Raw genomic sequence first — 23484 nt, 5'->3', positions numbered from 1 at the left:
TTGTCCCCTTTCCTTTTCTGGAACAGGTTGAATAGCCCTGATGCTTAAGAGAGAGAGAATTTGCTTTTGAGCCTCTGCCCACTGATTTGGGGGTAGATCTGGCCAACCGTTTGGGGTTGGTAAGGAGTGGAAGCAGAATCTGTATCCTTGGGAAACTATATTTAAAACCCTGGGTAATGAGTTCCCAATTTTTTGCCTGCAGGGCAATCTTTCCCCCTAAAGGAACAGTCAGTTGTGCAAGGCTTGGAAGATTTAAAAAGTTACATCATTGAGACAGTTTACCACAGAGGGGAGTCTTACCACTCCCTGCTTAGTCCTGCGAGTACCTTAAGACTGAAGCCTGAGTATTCTGCTGGTTCTGGGTTTGGACTGAAGGCCTGAAAGAGGCAGGAAAGGACCAATTTTTAGAGGGCCAATGCCTACTAAAGCTGGGAGGCTGTACTTGCAGGAAATCTTTAACGGTTTGCATAGATTCAGCTTTTTCCGCCATCTTTTTAAGTACTACTACTGCTTTGTTGCCAAACAGGCGGTCTTGGTTTAAGGGAGCATCCAGCAATTTAGCTTTAACATGATCTGGCAAAAATTGCTCCTTAAGCCAAGCATGCCTTCTAAGCACAGACCCAGTGACAGCAGCCCTGTAAGAGGTCTCTAGTGAACCAAAACCACATTGCAAAGTATGTTTCGAAACTTGTTCAGCAGAATGCATTAAATCTTGTAAATTTTTATTTTCAGCACAGTCAGGAATTAACATAATTTTCTGTTTAAGCAATCCAATAATATGCTGCTGATACTTTAACATATGAAACTGGCAGTTTTAGGCCCTAATGGCCAAGGTTGCAGAAGTGTATACCTTCTTTCCCCATGTATCCAGCACCCTGGAATCTCAATCAGAGTGGGTAGGACTTTTGGCAGTAGTAGCCTTAATGCCCTTGGGTCCCTGTGAAATGGTCTCAGGATCCGCAGTAGGATTTTTAAAAAGGAACTTGTGAGAGTCAGAAACCCTGTAATATCTATCAGGTTTTCTGGAAGCAGGAGATATGGAGTCAGGGGCTACGCTAGAGTCCGAGAAAGCATCATCATCAATGTCCAGTACAGGGGAGACCGCTAAAGATCTGTGTTGGGGCAGGAGTAAGAAATCTCTACGCCTCTTTAGAGTCAGAGTAATCCTGGCTTTCCCAGCGAAAATGCTCCCTAAGAGTATGCAAGGTTTCACCAAAAGAGAAATCCTCAGGAGGGGAAGCAGAGGGAATAGAGTCCTCTGCATCAGAGTCCTCATAGGTAGATAAGGGTAAATCCAGGTCATCAGAGGAAACAAAATTTTTTGAGTCCTGATCAGAAGAAACATAATGAAACTCAGTCCTAGGTCTCGGAGAGGAAGGGTGGCTTCCCCTGATTAGAGTAATAAGGTCTTCAGCCATTCTTATTTGTTTTTTAGGCATAGAGGCCTGACCATGCGGTTTGAGCGTCAGTTTTCTAGGCATGGATCGAGTTTTAGGCCTTGAAGAAGAAGATGGCGTTGGTTTAATATGAAAGTCAGTAGGCCTGAATACACCCTCAGAAGCCGGTGCCTGCACAGCAGCTCCAGACCCATCCAAGGTAGAGACATCCGCAGGCTCCACAGTTGAAGCATCTCACGGCATACTGGTCTCTGAATGGGTCTCACTAGTGGCCTGCGAATCTGAAGTGGTGGGTATCAGGGGCTGCGAAAGCAGACCGGCAAACTGGCGACTAGCTTAGGAGAAGCATCGTTGGTAACTTTGGACCTATGCGGTATGTCTTTATCCTTGCGTTTTTTCGGAATGTCAGTAGTCGGGTGGCTTACCAAAGCCCTATCTGGATAATTGAACAGAGTACCAAAATATTTAGAAGCATAAACTGACTATGAATAGTTCCTTGTTTAAATAAGGCACAAAACTGACAGTGAGGTACGTCGTGGTCAGGGCCTAAGCAAGGAATGCAGTACGAATGAAAATCTTTATGAGGTATTTGCTTTCCACAAGAAATACAATTAACTTTTACTGACATCGGTTTAGAGCAAGAAAAAGTTTTCCCAAAGGGGTACTTCGCCTAGTTGAAGACTTCGGTTCTGAAACTCGAAAATGAAAATTTCAGGAGTCGGATGACCGACACTTGCGAACTGCTTCTGCTTCGGGCACCGCACACAAGCTCGGTTCTGAAACTCGAAAATGAAAATTTCAGGAGTCTGATGACCCACACTTGCGAACTGCTTCTGCTTCGGGCACCGCAAGCAAGACTGATGTAATGGCATCGGCTACATGCTTTATACCCCTGACTACCTGATGTCATGGAAGACGAGACCACAACCGACGCAGGACCCAAGACTTTGATAATCAGGCCGACTGAGGGCTACTGCAAGCAGATAACCCAAATGTGATGACTGCAACAGTGAAACACGAAGAAAATCAGCAAACAGCATACAAACAAGAATCCACTTGAAATAACTTCAATGAACACCCTTTCATTTACTAGAAAACACAATCGCTTATTCAGAAAGCGCTTTCGTCTTGTAAAAGACGTCCTCAGACTGAACAAATCCATTTGCTCTGCTGATATTTAAGCAAGCATTAACTTAATTCACTAATTGATTAATTAGCAATCTATTTAAATTCATTAAAAACTGCACTCAACATTAAAAGCAACATATGAAAAAATTGGCACAAAATTTTTTTTTAAAACAAACACATACAATTAGATGTACATGGTCCTACAAAATAGCATATTTCCCACCCAATTTATAATCTTCTTCTTTCAGCTTTTCCTGGTTAGGGGTTGCCACAGTGGATCACCGGTCCGCTCATGATTGGCAGTGGAGTTTTACGGTGCTGAGGTGCCAGTCTGGCGCCCAACCTTCCACAGAAGGCACATGCATGCACACTCGCACCTAGGACCAGTTTGGAGCATCCAATCCACCTACAGCATGTCTTTGTGAAGTGGGTGGAAACCCACGTGACCACAGGGGGGGGCATGCAGACTCCGCACACAAGGCACCCCAGCAGAGAATCGAACCAGAGAACCTCTTGCTGTGAGGTGGCAATGCTAACCGCTGCACCACCGTGGCTGCCATCCCTCCCCCAATTTATAATGAACACATTTAATGTTTCAACCTTTTTTTAAGGTATACCTTAAAATTCTCTGTCTAAGTCTAAGGGGATGACTAGCATTTAATTTTAAAATTCAACAATATTCCTTCCACTTTATCTCATCTTCAGCTCTGAACTTATTATTAGAATTAGGAACTTTATCTAATACCATAAATTTAGGACAGTCTAAGCAATCTGTGTTCTTATAATGCCTACCCCATGTATTAGTGTTTTTTTTCTGCACTGCATATAAATGCTCCCCAATTCTTTTATGCTGCTCCCTGGTAGTCATACCTACATAAAATAGGTACATTGTGAGCACACAGATAAATATACTACAAATTTCATCTTACAAATATTTTCATTAAATATATGTAGTTTAACATTATTAATATTTACTTCTATGGGCCCTTTATACATATGAATATACAATATTCACAATTAAGGCATGTAACCACTTCTTTTGTTTCATTAATATATTTAATTTTGTCTTGAAAAATACCTTTGAAATGTTTCCCTTTTTTGTTTACAAAAACAGGCTCATCTCCCACAATTTTATTAATTTCAGGAAAGCTACCCATAATCTTCCAGTTCTTAAATGAACTCTTAATCTCACCCCCAGCTATGGAATGCAGTACAACTATACCTAATTCATATTTCTTACCCTGATTATGAAATTCAGAGGGGGGCACTATTTTCTATTGTATTGCAACTATTAACATTTTCTTTATTTTTGCTCACCTCACTTAATTTTTCTAACATTTCCATTGGGTAGCCCTTGCCTACAAATTTTTCACATAACATTTTGCTTTCTGAATGAAATTTTTCATTACAATCTGGTAAGTCACTCACTCTCCTCAGCTGTCCTTTTACAATACTATTTTTGACATAACTAGGGTGCAAACTGTCATATCTGAACTATGCATTATTCTGAACACATTTCTTATATATTTTAGCACTAAGTTTATTGCCTTGTTACAGACTTCTACATCTAAGAAACAAATACTTCTAACAAACATAGTTCCAAGTAAAACTTAAATAATCACATGCATTATTAATCTCATTCAAAAAACAGTGAAGTTCATTAATTTCACCCCTCCAAGCAAAAAAGGCAGTCAATAAATCGACCATAGTACAAGACATAATTGAAATATTTACTGTTTTTGATATACAACTTTTCCCATGTGTTCATAAAAAGATTGGCGTAGCTAGGGGCCATTGCTGCACCCATAGCCATGCCATTTGTCTGTTGATAAAATGTGCCATTACATTCAAAAAAATAAGATAATATAATATCTAATATCTCTATAATAATAGAAATCTCTTCATTGGTACAGCATCGGAAATCAACAAACTCCTTATTAACATAGTCCATCCCTATGTCACTGAGTATAACTGTGTACAAGGAATTAACATCCATAGTCACCTTGCTCAACCTCCACTCTTTTTATACAATTAGCAAAAGCAAAAGTATCTCTAATATACCTATCTCCAGCTTTCACTACCTTTTGCAATTTCTTATCTACATAAATGGCCATCGCCTGTTTTGCATCCTCCACTAGCCACAATCGGTCTTAAAGGGGGACATTCCAAGTTTTTATGTACTTTGGGCAAACCAAATATTTTACTAATATTGGGATTATCTTTAAAAAAAAAAAAACTTGCTTCACTAATAGAAATCCTCCCTTCAAATAACCATTCTTCTATCATGGAATCTATAAATTTGTAAGACCATGTTATATGATTTAAATTAACCTTATAGTGGTGAACATCTTGTAAAATAACAGTCATAGCATTCAAGTAAGCAATTTTATCAAAAAGCACAACAGCACTGCCTTTGTCAGCTTTTAATATTACAATGCTTGCATCACTGCTTAAATCATTCATTGCTTTTCTTTCTTCATATGACATGTTAGAATATTTGTTAACAGGTTATTTGACAAAAGATCCCGCAGCTGTTTTTCCATTACATTTTGAAATGGCTCCAATTCTGGTCTCAGAGGGTTAAAACAACTCGGCTTAGCACAAACAACTGATAGTACAACATTTCCACCACTATTTTCATTATTATACATACATTTCAAATTTAACCTTCTAACAAAATCCCTCAGATTATTTAAAGTCTCACAAATATGTGCTCTTGACGCCGGTACAAAAGACCAACCTCTGCTCAAAACAGAGATCACATAATGCCCCAAACATCATGTGAAAGGTTAACAATTTTTAAATCACTTACAGAAAAAATACCTTATTCTTTTTCTTCCACGATGTGTTCTTTTGAGGGGCTTTCTTCTTTTTTTGTCTGTTTCCCTTCGCTGGCCCCGTGGCTACTGCACCGGGATCTTGATAAATATTACACCCTTAAAAGGGCATTGGTTATTTATAGTGTTCGATGCCATAACAGTAGCAATGTTTCCACTTGTGTTTGCAGAAACATTTTGTATAGTCTCGCTCTGTACTTCTTTCTCTCTAGTCGTCTGCTTTGGCTTCCGTATCTGAACTTCTGGCCCTACAGTTGATTCACTTGATTTTGGACTGCTAGTTGCAACGCAAGACGTATAAGCCACACCCTGTTCATATTCAAGATGATCCCGGTCATATTTCTTAAGCTTCCTTTGCTTAAGAATTTCATTTTCTTTAACTAATCTATCTTGTATCAGACAGATTTTAGTTTCAAAGTTCTCACTCATAGCATCTCTTTTTAGAGAAAAATGTGCATCTTTAATTTCATCTAATTCGTGGATACCAACATGGTCATGTACTCAATACCAGTTCTTTGATTCAGCGACACCCATTTTTCAATGAGCTCCCTACGTAGGTCATTTCCTGCCGGCATCTTATTAATCCTTAAACCTCTAGGCACTCTCTTAACCAAGACCAAGATACTACTCTCAAAAAACTTAACATCCCACTGTAATCTTTTTAACTTTACCATAGACTTCAACAATGAGAAGCATTCAGTGAGATTAATGCTGGTAGACTGAACATTGCTTATTAAATCAAATTATCCACGAACTGATTAATAGGTGCAGCAAGGCAACCATTTAACAGTTCATCTCTGGTCTTACAAAAAACAGGCTGCAAAGTCACTGAAACAATGGCTTTGGTAGACAAATCGTTGCTTACAGTCTTAGTGCTACTCATATTGCCTTCTTTGTCTGACATAAAAGACACATTAGGTGTATCGTGGAGCGTGAAACCCGATGTTAAAACCAAAAAGCTGCTTTCTGGCTGGCTGCTCATAATTCCAATCCCAAAGAAATAAGACAAAAACGGAGAACAGCAAACTACATACAAACAAGAATCCACATGAAATAACTTCACTGAACAGCCTTTAATTTACCAGAAAACACAATCGCTTATTCAGTAAGCGCTTTTGTCTTGTAAAAGGACTTCCTCAGACTGAAAAACAAATCCATTTGCTCTGCTATTTAAGCAAGCATTAACTTAATTCAATAATTGATTAATCAGCAAACTATTTAAATTCATTAAAAATTGCAATCAACTTTAAAAGCAACATATGAAAAAAATGGCACAAAACTTTTTTAAAACAAACGCATACAATTAAACATACGCTATCCTAAAAAATAGCATTTTTTTCCCACCATTTTATAACGAACAATGTTTCAACCTTCTTTTTTTAAGGTTGTTGTGTCTTTCGGCTTATCCCGGGTTAGGGGTCGCCACAGCGGACATCCGGTCCGCTGTTTGGTAGTGGATACCTACTGCAGCACCACTACCGCGGGAACCTTCTTCTTTTAAGGTATACCTTAAAATTCTCTTTGTCGTTAAGTCCAGGGGGATGACTAGCATTTCATTTTAGAATCCAACAATATTCCTTCCACTTTAGCTCATCTTCAGCACTGAACTTATTGTTAGAATTGGGTATTTTATCTAATACCATAAATTTAGGACTGCCTAAGCAATCTGTGTTCTTATAATGCCTACCCCATGCATTTGTAGTTTCTTTTTTCTGCACTGCATATAAATGCTCCCCAATTCTTTTATGCTGCTCCCTGGTAGTCATACCTACATAAAAAGAGGTGCATTGTGAGCACACAGATAAATATACTACAAACTTCATCTTACAAACATGTTCATTAAATATATGTAGTTTAACATTATTAATATTTATTTCTGTGGGGCCCTTTATATATATGAATCTACACTATTCACAATTAAGACATCTGACCACCACTTCTTTTGTTTCGCCAATATATTTAAATTTTGTCTTGAAAAATAACAATCACATCTCCAGAGTGGTCAAGTGGGATGGCTCACTTGAACTACTCCATGTCCAGCTAACCACAAGAAAAATCCCCCACCTTATCGCTAGCTACAGATCCCAAACCATGAATCATAAAAAACACTCAGCATATCTGAACTTACTAGAATCACTTACCATTCAGCCCAAAACACTACTCATGGGTGACTGACTACTGCTCCATAAACCTGGAACACATATGATTCCTGGACTTAGTCACTGTAAATGGTCTGGAACAGCTGGTCTTCATTCTTATTACATGCTGAAATATCCTTGACATATGACTCAGAAACATGAAGGCGAGATCCACTCCTGCGTAAAGTCCTCATGGTTAAGATCGGACCATAAATCAGACTCCTCTGAAATAAAATAACAGTAGAACCCCCCCCCCCCACCATCAAACCCTAAAATCCTAAAGGATTTTTTCCAAGGCAAATTACCTTCTATTAAGTGATAGCATAGGTAATTTTAAACCTTCCCCTTAACCCCGAAAACATGGAAACCATATACACAAATGCCCTGTGCAACCACTTCAACAACTGCATAGAAGCGGCAGTATCTGACCAAACTAAATGCAGGTCTGGCCTGAAAAATCAAGCCACCCTGGTGGACCCCTGGCATAAACAGACTATACAACAGAAGAAAAGTTCATGTCTAGAAGTAAGTGGGAGGGTGCACAACAGAGACAAAACATCCCTCAGTCTCAACTGGTAACTAGTGAAACCTTCAAAAGGCTAAATATGAGACTAACATAGCTTCTTACTCAAAGTATAACCATAAAGCATTTTTTAGTTCTGCACGAAATCTTAAGGGAAACACTCAATGTGCTGAGCTGGCTGTAGATGGCACTACCTATACTCAAGTCAGAAGAAATGGCAAACCTGCAGGTCAATAAATTCAGCTCAGATTTCACCCACTCATCACTTCTAGTCAAGCCCCATGAAATACTCCCTACCATTCCTTAGCCTGTCATCACAGAACAGGTCATCACAATGCTCTCTAATGCTAGAAGCACGGTATCAGTGGGCCCTGATGGAATCCCAGGGTACCCATTAAATAGCTTGAAACATGATCTAGCAGACCCATTTAGATCTCTCTAACTGTAGCTGCCAGACAGGCTTTGTCCCATTAGAGAGGACAGCAACAGTCATGCCTCTGCATAAGGGGGGACCATCAACTGCCCCAAGAAACTACCAACTCACAAGTCTGACTAGCTTTATGTGCAATGCTATGGAAAGGATAATCACTGACCTGCTCAACAATGACACAAGAAATCTCCAGACTCTAGACCCAACCCAGTACGGCTTCATCAAGGGCAGGTCCTGCCTGCTCAAATCTGATGAACTTCTTAGAGAAGGTCACCAAGGCCATGAATGAGGGTAAGACAGTGCAAACCACCTGGCCAAGGTATATAGCACAGTACCCCTCTCTGGTATTACAGCTAAACTCACAAAAATTAGGCTTAAACCTCTACATCACCAGATGGACAGCTGAATGGCTCCTGGACAGAACACATGTTAAGAGTGTGGGAATAAACGTCCAGCAAGAGGCAAGCACCAATGAAGTACCACACAGCTCAGTGCTGGACCTCCTCCTATCTGGGATATATTTCTCAGATGTCAAGGCAAATGCAGACGGTCTTTGACTTGCCAAGTTTGCTGATGACTGCAAGTTGGGGGCAATCAGATTCTTGAACGATGTTGATTTCGTACAGTAAAGTCTGGGACAGACTAATGATTGCTGTCAGAGCCATGGCCTCAAACTAAACGTGAAGTGCATAATAATTCCCTTTGTGAATTCAAATGCCCCTGAAAATAACAACATTGATAGCACCCCCCCCCCCAAGAGTAGACCCATTATCTAAACTTTGAGAAAACAAAGGCAAAAACAAACCAGATAAGATAAAAACACTGACAGATGCAGTCCCAAGAAACGCCCAACTCAAATGTGATGCAGAACAGTACTTTAATGTTGATAAAAACAATAAAAAATCAATCCGTAAGCGCTTTCGTTAAGACCGTGTTAACTTCAAAATTTAAAAGTAAGAACAACCATTTAAACATGTTAAAAATTAATCTGATTGGGCACTGGGAAAACTAGCAAAATTGTTTCTAAACAAAAATCACAATTAACCTCTTGGCGATTCTTTCAGCCTATTATGCCTTAAAAACAGTATGAAGAAATGATACAGGTGTATTAAAACCATGTTGCAAATAAACAGACATTCATGCAAGTCATTATAACTGAAGGTAAAACTAATTAAAACCTTATATTAATGTTTTAAAACTCATGAATAAAAATAAGAAGTTATGTACTCACCATAACGTTCCATCTGAGTAGGTGACTTCATTTGGATGCAACCTGTGGGTATTGGATCTGAGCCAGCAGTTCAAAAGCTTTAGGATCCGAGCTCCTAGCTCCTCCCTCTACCCATAACCCCTTGCCAAGCCCTGACTGACCTCAGATTGAGTTTGCCGTGTAAACCAGACTCCTGGGAAACCAGGACTAATATTGCTAATAAGGTCAGGGGGATGGAGGGGGGGATGGATGCATCCAAATGAAGTCACCTACTCAGATGGAACGTTATGGTGAGTACATAACTTCTTAATCTGAAGTAGGCAGACTTCATTTGTCTGCAACCTGTGGGACAGAGTCCCCAGCTACCTAAACCTTGGGCGGCCTTCATGGAAGGATGTTCCGGAGCACCGCAGAGTCAAAGGATGCTCTCCCTCTGGAAACAACATCCACTTTATAATGCGAGATGAAAGTATGAGATGAAGTCCAAGTAGCTGCTGCACAGATATCATCCAAAGGCACTCTAGACTTAAAAGCAGCAGACTTGGATACTGCCCTGGTAGAATGTGCTGTAATTCTCTGAGGCGGTGGCCTTCCTGAGGTGTCATAAGCCTGCAAGATACAGTTAGAAATCCACTTCGACAGGGTAACCTTAGAGACTGCCTTACCCAGTGCGAATTTTGCAAAGGAGACGAACAGTTGATCGGATTTCCTATGACCAGCTGTTCTGTGAATATAAAAGCGCAGCTGCCTGTGAACATCTAAAGAATGTAATTTATATTCTCCTTTGTTTTTATAGTTGGGGAAAACTGGCAAATTAATCGATTGGTTGATATTGGATTCTGAAGAGACCTTCGGTAGAAATGAAGGATTGGTCCTGAGGAACACCCTATCCGGAAAAAAGGAAAGATATGGTGGTTTGACACACAAAGCCTGGAGTTCAGAAACCCTTCTAGCCGATGTAATGGCTACTAAGAAGGCAGTTTTCCATGAAAGGTATTTTTAATCCACAGAGGCTGCAGGCTCAAAAGGGGGAGAGGTTAGGGCCTGCAGAACTAGAGATAAATCCCAAGGTGGTATAGCTTCCTTAACCGGAGGCCTCAAGAGAAATGCACCCTTGAGGAAGGTTTTGCAAATTTTTGCAGCCATGAGAGGTGTTGAGTCAAGACCCACATGGTAATGGGAAATGGCTGCCATTTGAACTTTCACCATGGAAGAGCTTGCTCCTTGCTGAAAAAGGTCAGTCAAGAAGTCCAGTACTGCCGAAAGTGGTGCAGAAAAGGGGTCAAGGTTATTAAGTTCTACCCAAATAGAAAACCTCTTCCATTTGCTTCGATAAACCTTCCTAGTGGAAGGTTTATGGGCCGCCACTAAGATGGCTTTCACAGGTGACAAGATACCGGGAGTCCTTATCAGGGATGGAATTGGAGCAGCCAGGCTGTCAACTTCAGGGTGTGAAGGTTCGGAGTTGGAAGCCCTTGAGGGTGGGAGATGAGATCCGGAATCGGACCTAGAATCCAGGGAGGATTTACTCTGAGACCACACGAAGGGGAACCAAGGTTGACGAGGCCAGAATGGGGCAATGAGAATCATTTTGCTCCCCAAGCTGTTGGCTTTCTGCAAAAGTTTCTGCATTAGAGGCAGTGGAGGGTAAGCGTAAAGGAGACCGGGAGGCCAAGCATGCACCAGGGCGTCTCTCAGGGATTCCCCGAACGGGGGAAATACAGCGAAGAAACTGTCGCATTTGGCGTTTGAGGGAGAAGCAAAAATATCGCAACAGGGTTGCCCCCAGGCAGCAAAAATCTGCTTCGCTACTAGAGTGTTGAGAGACCATTCGTGAGGGGAAAGAATGGTGCGACTGAGCTTGTCCGCCAGGATGCTGGATCTTCCCGGAATGTGCGTTGCCACAAGAAAGCGATTGGTGGAGATTGCCCATTCCCAGACTCTCATGGCCTCTCGACAAAGGGGATAGGACTTGGTTCCTCCCTGTTTGTTGATGTACCAGACTACTGACATGTTGTCCGTCTGGATAGCAATAGTCCCTGCAGGGAGAAGGCTGTGTAGTGCTTGCAACGCTAATAGCACCGCCCTCATCTTCAGGACATTTATATGCAGTGAGGTCTCTGAACTATCCCACGTGCCTTGGACAATTTTTCCCGCTGAATGTCCCCCCCACCCGAAGCGAGAAGTGTCCGTGGTCACCGTGGCTAGGGGGAACGCAACACAGAAAGGTCTCCCTGTTAGGAGATCCGTTGACTGGAGCCACCAAAGAAGGGAGCTCCTGCATGCCTTGCTGACAGCTATCGGGCTGCTGAGAGGGAAGTAGAGCTGGGACCATTGGAGCTGGAGGGTCCATTGAAGAATCCGCATGTGAAGTCGAGCATGAAGAAGAAGCGGAATGGCTGCCGCCATTGAACCCAGGGCCCTCAGGACCGAAGCTGCCGTCGGAGCAGGACGTAAGATGGCCGCAACATGACACCTCAGGTTGGACAGTCGATCCGTGGTAAGGAAGGCCCACATTTTTCTTGTGTCCAATCTTCCTCCTATAAAGTCTATAAGCTGTGTGGGGGCCAGTGAAGACTTCTCTGTTTATGGTGATGCCCAGCCGAGGAGCCATGTGAAGGAAATAGTCCCTGGCTGAGCACAGCAGATGCCTTGATGACGCCGTTAGGAGCCAGTCGTCCAGGTAAGGAAACACCTAAATTCCCTGGAGTCTCAGGTGGGCTGCTACCACAGCAAGTACTTTGGTAAACACCCTGGGGGCAGAGGTGAGACCAAAGGGAAGGATCCTGAACTGGTAGTGACTGGCTCCCAGCCGGAAGCGAAGGAACCTCCTGGACCGTCTGTCCATGAGAATGTGGTAGTACGCATCCTTGAGGTCTATAGAGTACATCCAGTCTTTCTCCTGCAAAAGGGGGAGGATAGATTGTAAGGTGACCATCCGGAATTTTTGCTTGGTTACCGACAGGTTCAGTTGTGACAGGTCTAGAATCGGTCTTAAGTCCCCCGTCTTCTTTGGCACCAAGAAGAACCTGGACTAAAACCCTGATCCGGTCTGATCTCTGGGGATGCGCTGAATGGCTCTTTTTGTTAGCAGCTGCGCGATCTCGATAGCTGCTGCCTCCCTTTGATCGGGTGGTACATCGGGGAGGCTTCGGAATCTGGGTATTTTGTGAAAGGGGATTGAATAGCCTCTGGATATCACCCGAAGCACCCAACGATCTGACGTGATTGACTCCCATGTTGTCAGGTGCTTCGAAAACCGCCCCCCCCCGACCGCCTCCAGAGATGGGCAGCCGGGCAACCCTTCAGGGTTGCTGCGTGGGTCTGTCAGAGAAAGGTTCTCTGGACCCAAAGTTCCTAGGAGCCCCTCTGCCTCTAGGACGGTGACTTCCCTGTCCTCCTCTGCCACGGAAGGACTGGTTGTCCGGAGCAGGTTGGGATTGCTGCGATTTCCGGAACCACATCTTCTTCTGCCCCTTTTGGTTCTTCGAGAAGGACCTCTGGGGAGCTGAGAAGCGGACTCAGACGGCAGACAGCGTCTTCCCGTCCTTTTCGCTCTGGACCAACGTTTCGCAGACTGTTTTGCCAAAAAGGGCAGAACCATTGAAGGGGGCATTCGCGAAGGTCGCTTTGAAGGGCTCTGCGAAGTCACAGTAGTGGAGCCAGGCCTGACGCCTCAGGACGAGGCCCGCTCCGTTAGCTCTAGTGGCTCCCTCAGTTGCGTGAGAAAGTAGCCACATAGAAGTATTTGAAACTGCTCTGAGAGTGGCCATACGGGTGGAGTACACGTGTTTGTCCTCCGCCGACATGGACTCTGGGGGGGATGCAGCGTACTCTTTAATCAGGTCTCGTTGCATCCTTATGACATGTGCCATGTAGTTCAGTGCTCTCAAAGAGAAGGTTGCTGAACTAAAGACTCGCTTCCCAATGCGATCCATCGAGCGGGACTCTTTGCTTGGGGGATGCATAGAGGGACTCTCCTGAGCTAACTCCCTCTTTGTGGCTGCAGCCATCATCATGGCATCTACTGGGGGTCCCTTACTCCAATGAGTGCGGTCTGCAGGGGGACTAAGGATACGATCCGGGCATTTCGGAACTGGCTCAACAGTGTCCGGGTACTTCCACGCTCTGGTGGAAATAAGGTCCACCAGAGGATCGGCAGGAGGGGACACCCAAGAGGTAGATGGGCCCACCTCAAATGCCTCCAAGAACACAGACTCGTCTGAGGAGGCCTTGGGGGCAGACCCCCCCCCGATCCTTAACATTTCCATGATGTCTCCAAATGAGACATCCTCTGGGGGTGATCTTGGGGAGCCCTCCCCTTCATCCAAGTCTGTCTCTTCAGTGATGGACTCAGGGGAGTCCACGTGCCTCCTCTTACACTTACGAGGCACTTCCTCGGGGGGACTGTCCGAGGAGTCCTCGCCAGCACCCAGATGTTCCAAGGGAACTACTTGGGACATTGAGGCGGGCTTGTCCCTGGGACCGGATGATGGGAGCCTGGCCCAGCTGCGAGGGAGTGCGGGGTGGAGCCGCGGCAGGGACCGAGGGTCCGGAGGTCCTCAACAGCGCCCTTTCCACCACGTCGAAGGCCGAGGGGGAGCCGATCTCTCTAAGCCCCGAGTGCCGACCCCCACTCGGATCAGACGCATGGATCAGAGCCGGCGCAGAGACTGTCTGATCCGAGAGACCGGTGCGCTCCGACCTGGACGGAGCCGAAGACACACCAGCTCCCTCGGATCAGAGGCTCGGCCCCCGGCTCCGAGAGGTCGGGTCCGAAGTACCCGAAGCACTCAAGGGATGGATCGGATCCGAGGTGCGCCGACCACCAATCTAATCCGAACCACCCCCGGATCCAACTCTGCCCGGCTCCGACAGCTCCGAACATGGGAGTCGGGTCGGAGAAGGAGCTATGGGGACAAAACATGGGGTCGAGGCCCCTCCCGGATGGGGGGGCCAGGAGCACTCCCATCTGCATCTGGGCCTGGATGAAATGCCTCTTCATCCGGTCCATATCCGCTTCAGACAGAGAAGGTGGACCTAGATGAGGCCACCGAGGCGGACCTAGAATGCCGCCTCGGTGACCTCGAAGCAGGACCAGTCTCCATCTCCTCGGGTCCAGAAGAGAACCGGGGAGAGTGGAGATGAGAATGAGGAGAGCAAGAAGTCACAGGAGAGGCCTTCTTAGACGGGGGGGCCGAGACAGAGGTTTCGGCCCTTCGTTTGTGGTGCCTCTCCTTGTGTCTGTCTTTCTCTCTCCTGGTCTCCCTATCCTCCGGCTTTTTGGTGGGAGGTTGAGTCCCTGCCGGGGGAAGGGTGACCGCAGTGCCTGGGGAGGGCTGCTGACTAGCAGGGGCAGAGGCCGAAGCCGATTCTGGAGGGAGAAGTCTCGCCAGAACCAACTTCGACCTCTGCTCTCTTAAGGCCCGGGGGTTGAACCCTGCACATATTGTACAACCAGATGACAGGTGTTCAACCCCCAGACATTTAACACACTGAGTGTGGCCATCAGCTGGAGAAAGCTTGTGGCCACACTCGGTACATTTTGAGAATATAGCCTTAGGTGCCTCTGCCATAGTACACCCTAACAGGCCTAAACTAACACACACACACACACACACACACACACACACACACACACACACACACACACACACACACACACACGAGACAAAACCCGAGAAAAAGTTAAGCTAAAGGAAGGAGTAAAAGCCTAAACACACACTTTCAACTAAAAAAGTTTAAAAGAAAAATATTTTTCTGTCAGAATAACCGAATGAAATACTTGCTACCAGGAGCTTGTGAAATCCGTTGGCTACTTGAACGCGGCAAACGAAAATCTGAGGTCAGTCAGGGCTTGGCAAGGGGTTATGGGTAGAGGGAGGAGCTAGGAGCTCAGATCCTAAAGCTTTTGAACTTCCGGCTCGGATCCGATACCCACAGGTTGCATCCAAATGAAGTCTGCCTACTTCAGATATAATAGTTATGGAGGTCAGTACAAAGTAAAGTGCTAGTGCTAAGACATGTGCTTTGTTATTTTATTCCACTCAAGGGGCTTTAGTTTTAAGACAGGAGTAATGGACGTCCTGTCATTGATGCCAGGCCATTTATCTGCATGCAATAGAATCTGCCACCTAAGTCCTTTAACTCCAACTGGAGTCACCAAGGTTCCTTGTCACTAATGTCTACGTGGTCAATAGCCATAAACTTAAAGCTGTGGCCTGAGTTGTCATGAGTGTGCCTGGCTAGTGCATTGTTCATGTTGTTCTTCCTTGTAGCATAATTACATCACATTAGTAACAAGAAACCTTGGGGACTCCAGTTGGAGTTAAAGGAACTTAGGTGGCAGATTCTACTACATCCAGACAAATGGCCTGGCATCAATGACAGGACGTCCATTACTCCTGTCTTAAAACTAAAGGCCCTAGAGAGGAATAAAATAACAAAGCACATGTCTTAGCACTAGCACTTTACTTTGTACTGACCTCCATAACTATTATTTTTTATTCATGAGTTTTAAAACATTAATATAAGGTTTTAATTTGTTTTAGTTTTAGCTTCAGTTATAATGACATATGAATGTTTATTTATTTGCAACATGGTTTTTAATGCATCAATATCATTTCTTCATACTGTTTTTAAGGCATAATAGTCTATACTGAAATAGAGTCACTAAGAGGTTAATTAAATGTGATTTTTTAGAAACAATTTAGCTAGTTTTCCCAGTGCCCAATCAGATTGATTTTTAACATATTTAAATGGTGATTCTTCATTTTAAACTTTGTCTGATGAAGTTAACACCGTCTTTACGAAAGCGCTTACAGATTGATTTTTTTTTACTGTTTTTATCAACATTAAAGTACTGTTTCGCATCACATTTGAGTTCGGTGTTTCTTGGGACTACATCTGCCATTATCTGAACTTTGACCACCATGTGTCTACAGTGGTGAGGAAATCCTTGTGTGGCTCAGCTTATAAGTAAGGGGATGGCAACCAGATCTAAGGATAGCATAGCACCACTGTACTCCACTGTCATCAGACCAATACAGTACAATGCATCCTTTGGCATGTACTTTGTCAGGCACCTGCAATAGCTGAAGTATCCTCAGAGGTTTCTCACAACAACAACAAAAAAAAAAAAAAATTCACCAAAGATCTAAACTTGATCGCCAATATGAATAAATCATCCTGGAGAGACAGACGTGTGCCCCAGATACCGCCCTTCCTTTGGAACAGGCCTTACCCTTCCCTGGTGATCTTCCAGTGCAATCTGGACCAATGGAAGGGAAATTACAAATTCACTCATGGGGTGACACCCATGTCCATTATGGAAACAGGCAGTCTGGAAAAATAGTCTAAACCCCGCTTGCTGACCCTTGTTACTTTTCCCCTAGAAATAAAAAATTGAGCAAAATCTCGTTAAGACTGGCTAGAGCTATTAGCCTAGTATGAACCTATAAAGGAAAATGCAAATTTTGATAAACCTCAAGATGGCTGACAAATGATGAAGCAGGAGGTTAATTTGAGAAATAATGAAAGAATGGGATATTGGACACATATCTTTAAAAAAGATAACAAAAACCATACAAAATATTATATTCGTAAGCTAGCAAAAAGTATACTAACGATCAAGACAACACAGGAATGGAGAAAGGAGATTCTGCCAACAGGGTTGACTGCAATTAGGGGTATAGAGAAGCGGGGGCTGGAATTTACTGGAGAAAGTCTCAACAATTTAGCATTTTTGCCTGAAGTGTTTACACAGACACTTCTATACCCCAAAGCAGTCTCCAAAAAATCTTTTCATAGGTAGATGGCAAATGTTGAAGGCATGAGGGGGAAAGAAAGTAACTGGGAACATATGTTCTGGGAGTTTAAGGAGTTGGGAGACTTTAAAAATTTTATGCAGAGTATTCTGTCAGAAATACCAAGAGAGCAACTGAGTAACTAAGGAATTTTTTTTTATCTGGAATACAGGATCTGATTTGCCTAGACATGCTACAGCCTTAAGTTCCAACTCCTGTGGCTGTCAAAAAAGGCAGTTATAAGAAAATGGGAAGTCAAACTCTAAATCAACTATTCTTGAAGTAGTGAATATGGTAACAGATTCAAGAATAGGGAAGTGGGATCCTTAGAAAAGGGTATAAGTAAACTACATAAAGGAAACTGGTGAAACGATACATGGAGAAAAATGTTCTGGAGGAGGAATCAGGTTTAAACTGAATAATGTATGTAAGGTTACTTAGAATAAAAGATATATAACAATGTATGCAATGTATAACATTTGAAAATGTGAACTTGTTAATATGGTTTGATTATTTTTTTATATAAATTTAAGTCTGGCTATGTCACGTGATAATTCAATAAAGGTGTTTTTAAAAAGATGGTTGACCAGAATCTATCCTGAGTCAACCTCTCGGATATCTTATTTCAAAAACCAATGGAATATCTCATCACAAAAATACAACTACATTTGCATTGCAAACAGAAAAATTCTGTGGTGTATATAAAGCCATTTGAGACATCTTTTGATCAGCAGAAAAGGCTGTAAGTATTTTTCTTTTTTTTGTCTTTCATATACATACAAGTAAACGTTCTGCAAGACTATTACAGAGGTGACTGACAAACTACCTTACTTTCTAGACAACCGTCATGCCAAATCCTTTTAAATTCTGATGCTTCACCCAGCTTGTTTTAAAAAAGGTTTGACAGGTTGAAGCATTAAACACTTATCGTATCTTACCCGAGTCGCGTCTAAGGTTAATGAGTACAATACGGTAACTAAACAGCTGCTATTCACTTGTCTCTATTTATTCTCTATCTTAACAGTGAAGGAGTTTGGTGGTGGGTGCTTACTTATCATTGGATAATGGGCAGTTGATTGTTTATGTAATGTGTTTATGTAATGTGAACTAACTCTTGCTTGTGATATGTATTTTCTTTCTTAACTTACTCTCTGATACCGCTGTATCCATGTTATTTGCACTGCATTTCTCTCGTGAGCTGACATTTGTAATTTCGTTTAGGCTGCACTTGTGTGGTCCTAAATGACAAAGTTTCTTTGAATCTTGAATCATTATTACCTTTTTAACATATGTAAGCTTGTTTTACAGAGATGTCTTTTATTCTGATTAAGTTCTTGTAAAGGGAGCGAAAGCACCAAATCAATAAATTCTTGTGGAGTGTTCCTGTTTTGTTTATTAAGTTAAAATAGTATGAATATAGGTAGCTTATCTCTGTTAGTCAGTCTTGATCCTTGGATTTCAAGGATTCCTGCTGTATGATTTTGCTATGCCTATGATAATGTTGCTCTGTATTGGAGTCTTTGTGAATTCTTACAGTGGACACTACCAGAGTGAAACCAAAAGTATCCAACAAAATTTAGAAACTCAAGCTAGAGTTCACAGGTTGCAATATCAACTCAGACAGTGAAATCACAGACAAGCCATCTGACAGACTCACTAATTAGATTGATCAGAAGGGCCCATAAGATTCTGCAGGCAAGCCTCCACATAAGCAGGTTGACAGTAAACCTCCTAAACTCAAACATTCATTCTTGGCCTAAGGATGTACTCAAAGGTGATGGTCTTTAAATAATTACCATGTTCAAGTCAAGATCATAACGTATACAGAGTCCGCCATGATATTGCCAGACATAATGTTGCGAATTACATAAAGGTTTGCCAGTACAGATGCATATAAATGCACCTCCTTTTTATCCAACCAGGTCTCCATGATAGACACCACATCAACCATATAAAAAAAGCCATAGATAATTCCTGTCTTGTTTCTAATGAACCTGGTGTTAAGGCATCAGCAGGTCAAGATGGCAACTTTTGCTTGGGTAATCCCCATGGTACTAGGCACCATGAATGAAGTGCGGCTTCAAGGTGGCACTTCACTGTAGAGCACTGTCTAGTAAAGCCTATCCCCAACTAAATCCCTAAATCTGCAAGTGTGATAAAGGAAATGTTTATACTTCCTACCCAATCAGTGTGCTTGTCTCAGCAGCCTACTCAAGGCCCAACACTTTGCAATTAGTACGGACATCCACATTTTGCCATGGCATCAGCAGCAAAGTTGGCATTCCCCATGTCCACATTAAGTCCTACAGCTCAGATGGTGTAGTGGTATATTCCTCTGACTATAGTGTTCAGGATCATGGGTTTGACACTTGGGACTGTTGTTTAAACAGCTGATTTTGTATAGTGGGCTGATTTTGTATAGTGGTATATTGCTCTGACTGTACTGCACAGGTTCCTGGGTTCAAGACTTGGCAGTGACAGTAACATTTTTCTTACTAAATCAAAATGTGTATACAACTTTATATTCTTTAACTAAAGCATAAAATTATTATTTGCATCATTTGAATTAATAAACCTTATGCTGTGAAATGGTCAGTACAGAACACAACACACAAACGCTGAATGTATCTTGGGTAATAATTTACCATTAACTATTTAATAAAACAGTAGACACACAGCACTTAATTGATTTGAATCTTACCAAGACTGTAGGGGGCTTTTATGTTCCCCCTCTGCCAACAATGCCTGCTTGTTAAGGTCACAATAGCCTCCTATTTCTCCATCTTGGAAAAAGTCCTCATTGTATCTGTAAAAAAATGTATTTCATTCATCAGCACAAGGTAATAAGCTTTGCATTTTTAATCAATCTGTTTGTAGAATGTGTTTATCATCACAACAGTAAATGTACTTATCTTAACACCAGTGAACAACAACAAAGTACTGTAAACAATACAGAACCAGAAGCAAATCACAACTGCAACAAAATAAATATGTACTGGATAGGAAACAGAAAATACACCCCAGGGATTCCACCTGTGTCCCTGCTGGACATGGGGTTTTGGGTGCTGATTTGTCTAAACATGGGCTAAACTCTTGGCTAGCATTATAAGGGCCTTAGGATCACTAGCCTAGTAACTTCCTATGATCCTATCCTGTAATAAATGCACAGTAACAAAAATAACTTGCTAGAAACCAAACAATTTCTAAGTGTAATACAGAAACTGGATAATAAAACATGCAACAGACTGATGGATAATTTCTAGACATCAAATGTTAATCCAACAGTTAATCCTCCAATATGCTGTCAGGTAAACATTTTGACAGAATCCTGAGAGGTCACCTAGCCTTCCTGATAAAACTGATAGCCTGACAGGAGTCACAAATAACAGCAACTTACTTGTTGGCTTAAATAAAAATGTCAATGATGGTTACCATTTGAACTGATACTGTTAAAGCACACAAAATGGCTGCGTAACAAATCGAATATGGCCAGTCTGGAAAAGTGAATGTAATGATAGAGGTCACCAAACTGAATAGGATACCTGAATGGATTCAACAATTCAAAAAAACTCACACCCTGGTCAGGTAGTTGATATAATCAATATTTACCTGCCTACAACTGCTGCATTGTCCCAGAAATAGAACACAATACAAAGCTAACAAAAGTAATGAGGGCAGTAACATGCAGATGGAAACTATACAGTAAACCACTTATTGCTGAGATACTACAGTTTATGAATGACCAAGTTAAGCAAGAAGAGCATTACTGTGGAGAAATGTGCTAATAAGTTAGCCACCATGGTCTCAGTGCAAGGACCAACTAGATTAAAATGTTTGATTGATCAACAGGTACAAGAGACAAAAGATAGAGAGTAATTAAACAATAGGAGTAGTAAAGCTTCGATAATCATGAAATGCTGGCTTGAGTGGAACAGTGCATACACACAAGGTCAGGAGGACTGAGAGATACTTTTTTTTTTATTTCTCTTGTTTTTTTTATTTTTTATTTTTTACTAATTAATTTTTAAAGTTGTTGGAATTTAGAAGAGAAAAAAATAAAAGCTACTAGTTCTCACAAAATATCAAACACTTCATACCTATCAAATCCATCTCTATGCTTTATTCTACACAAGGTATCACCAAATTCGACACATTTCAGCCAACTCTACTGGCATAGAGAAATAAACCCCAGAACAGACTAAAGCACCCTCATCCAGAGATAAAACCGTGATTCGGATGCCTGTTGGATATGGTACAGGAGATTAGAGTAATGATGAGGCTTAAGCCTGCTTACCTTTGGGGGGGGTTGTTTACGAGCACACACTCTGCAATAGAATCCTCAGTGGAAACCAGAATCAGATGGAGGTGCTTATCTTGGGTGGGGGGGGGGGCAAGGCCAACTGATCACAACACATGGATGTATGGTGTGCTGAGGCAAGGCCCACTGCAAGTTACACTCCTGGTTATGAACTAACACACAGGGTGCAAGGGTGTAAAGTAAAACTTTGAGCCTCCTCACAAGTTACAGTGCTGCTTCAGTTAGGTTTGACCCCTGCCCCAAGAAAAGAATGGTTTTCATCTAAGAGGAACAAGTGAGCCAAAGGAGTGGCAGGTGAACATATTGCAATGGTCCTGATCAGCGCAGGAAAAAAAAAAAAGCATATATTCTCTGATGATGATACAAAGGGCCAATTGCCTTCAACAGAAGTACCAGTGTTATAACCTGGGAAGTACAAGACGTAAAAGGCAGTTCCTCCTCTGAATCTGATGATTCTGATTCTCTTGAGAGAGAGCATTCTCTCTCCCACTTCTGAGGCGGCACCTCCTATATCAATGGCTGGTCTAACTTTGTGACTTAAGACAGCTTACGCCAAGCCCAGGAACAACGCTTAGGGGGGTAGAGGCAACAGGACTAGCTTATTTGCAAAGTCAACAATACCAAGGAACCCAAACAGGTGAATGTTCAAGACTTGAAAAGTGCAGCCTTGATTTCAAGGGGTGGTAACCTCAGAGGCTTGACCACAGACAGTTGATCCAGAGCTTGACTTTAAATATATATACATCACCATGCCCAAGAACTAAAAGCGAACACTACTCTCTCTCTCAGTAATTACACAGCAGCCATCAGAAACAGTGCCTGCAGCTGACATAACCAGACTGATTACGGGTGCAGAAGCTTTGATTATGGAAGATGTACCAGGGTTCTGCACACGTGAAGGCCTCCATCTACATCACCAAAGGCCTCAAACGTCAGGATGAAGAAAGTACAGTTTTGTACCTACCATAAATGTAGATGTTCGAGGATCCACATTGCTGCAGTCCTAACTATTGGGTAGTCCGCTGTCCAGTCGGCCCGAATACCAAAGTATATGGCTGACGTCGGTCAGGGCGCATTAGACTGACGTCAGTACGTCAGGGTACTAATGCGCATGACCGACGTCATATCCTCAGTCTTTTCTTGCCCCAGATGTCAGAAGACCCTGAAAAGATAAGGCCAAAAACCAAAAACTCCCAACATACCTGCACCAAAATATATATACAAAATATACAAAATTAGCAGAATATAACCTCACCTACACAACCACCCCTAAACACAGAGGGAAGGAGGGAGGTAAATTGGACTGCAGCAATGTGGATCCTCGAACATCTACATTTATGGTAGGTACAAAACTGTACTATGTTCTTCATTCCACATTGCTGCAGTCCTAACTATTGGGTAGAATCCCAAAGCAGAGGTAAGGAGGCTGGCAAATTATAAGGAAGCAGGAACTGACAACATGCCTTGCAAAATAGCTGTGGCAAAACCAGCCCTAGACTTAGAGTAGAGAGGAAGGTGATAATGCTTAGAGAAAGTATGCACTGAACTCCAAGTAGCTGCCTCCAAAATATCCTTAGTTGCCACCCCTCAGAAATGCTGTTGAAGTGGCAGTAGCCCTAGTGGAATGAGGCCTAATCCCAGCTGGAATCTCCTTGCCATGATGGGAATAACAAAATGTAATGCAACACCCAATCCATC

At 42.6% G+C, this 23484-nt stretch overlaps 1 protein-coding gene across 3 annotated transcripts in view; it reads right to left on the bottom strand.

Moving 5' to 3' along the window:
• The window catches only part of EOGT (EGF domain specific O-linked N-acetylglucosamine transferase), an 859464-nt gene that overhangs the window by 349115 nt on the left and 486865 nt on the right, over window positions 1–23484 (bottom strand). For all 3 annotated transcript variants that reach the window (XM_044077905.1, XM_044077906.1, XM_044077907.1), the window contains exon 6: window positions 20170–20274. In XM_044077905.1, coding sequence (XP_043933840.1) covers window positions 20170–20274 — 105 coding nt within the window. The remainder of the gene's footprint in view (window positions 1–20169; window positions 20275–23484) is intronic.

The sequence above is a fragment of the Protopterus annectens genome, chromosome 7.part0 (genome assembly GCF_019279795.1).
Source record: "Protopterus annectens isolate FY-2018-M chromosome 7.part0, PAN1.0, whole genome shotgun sequence".
Lineage (NCBI taxonomy): Eukaryota > Metazoa > Chordata > Ceratodontiformes > Protopteridae > Protopterus > Protopterus annectens.
The sequence above is the reverse complement of the archived record's forward strand: the minus strand, read 5'-3'. Positions and strand labels throughout refer to the sequence as shown.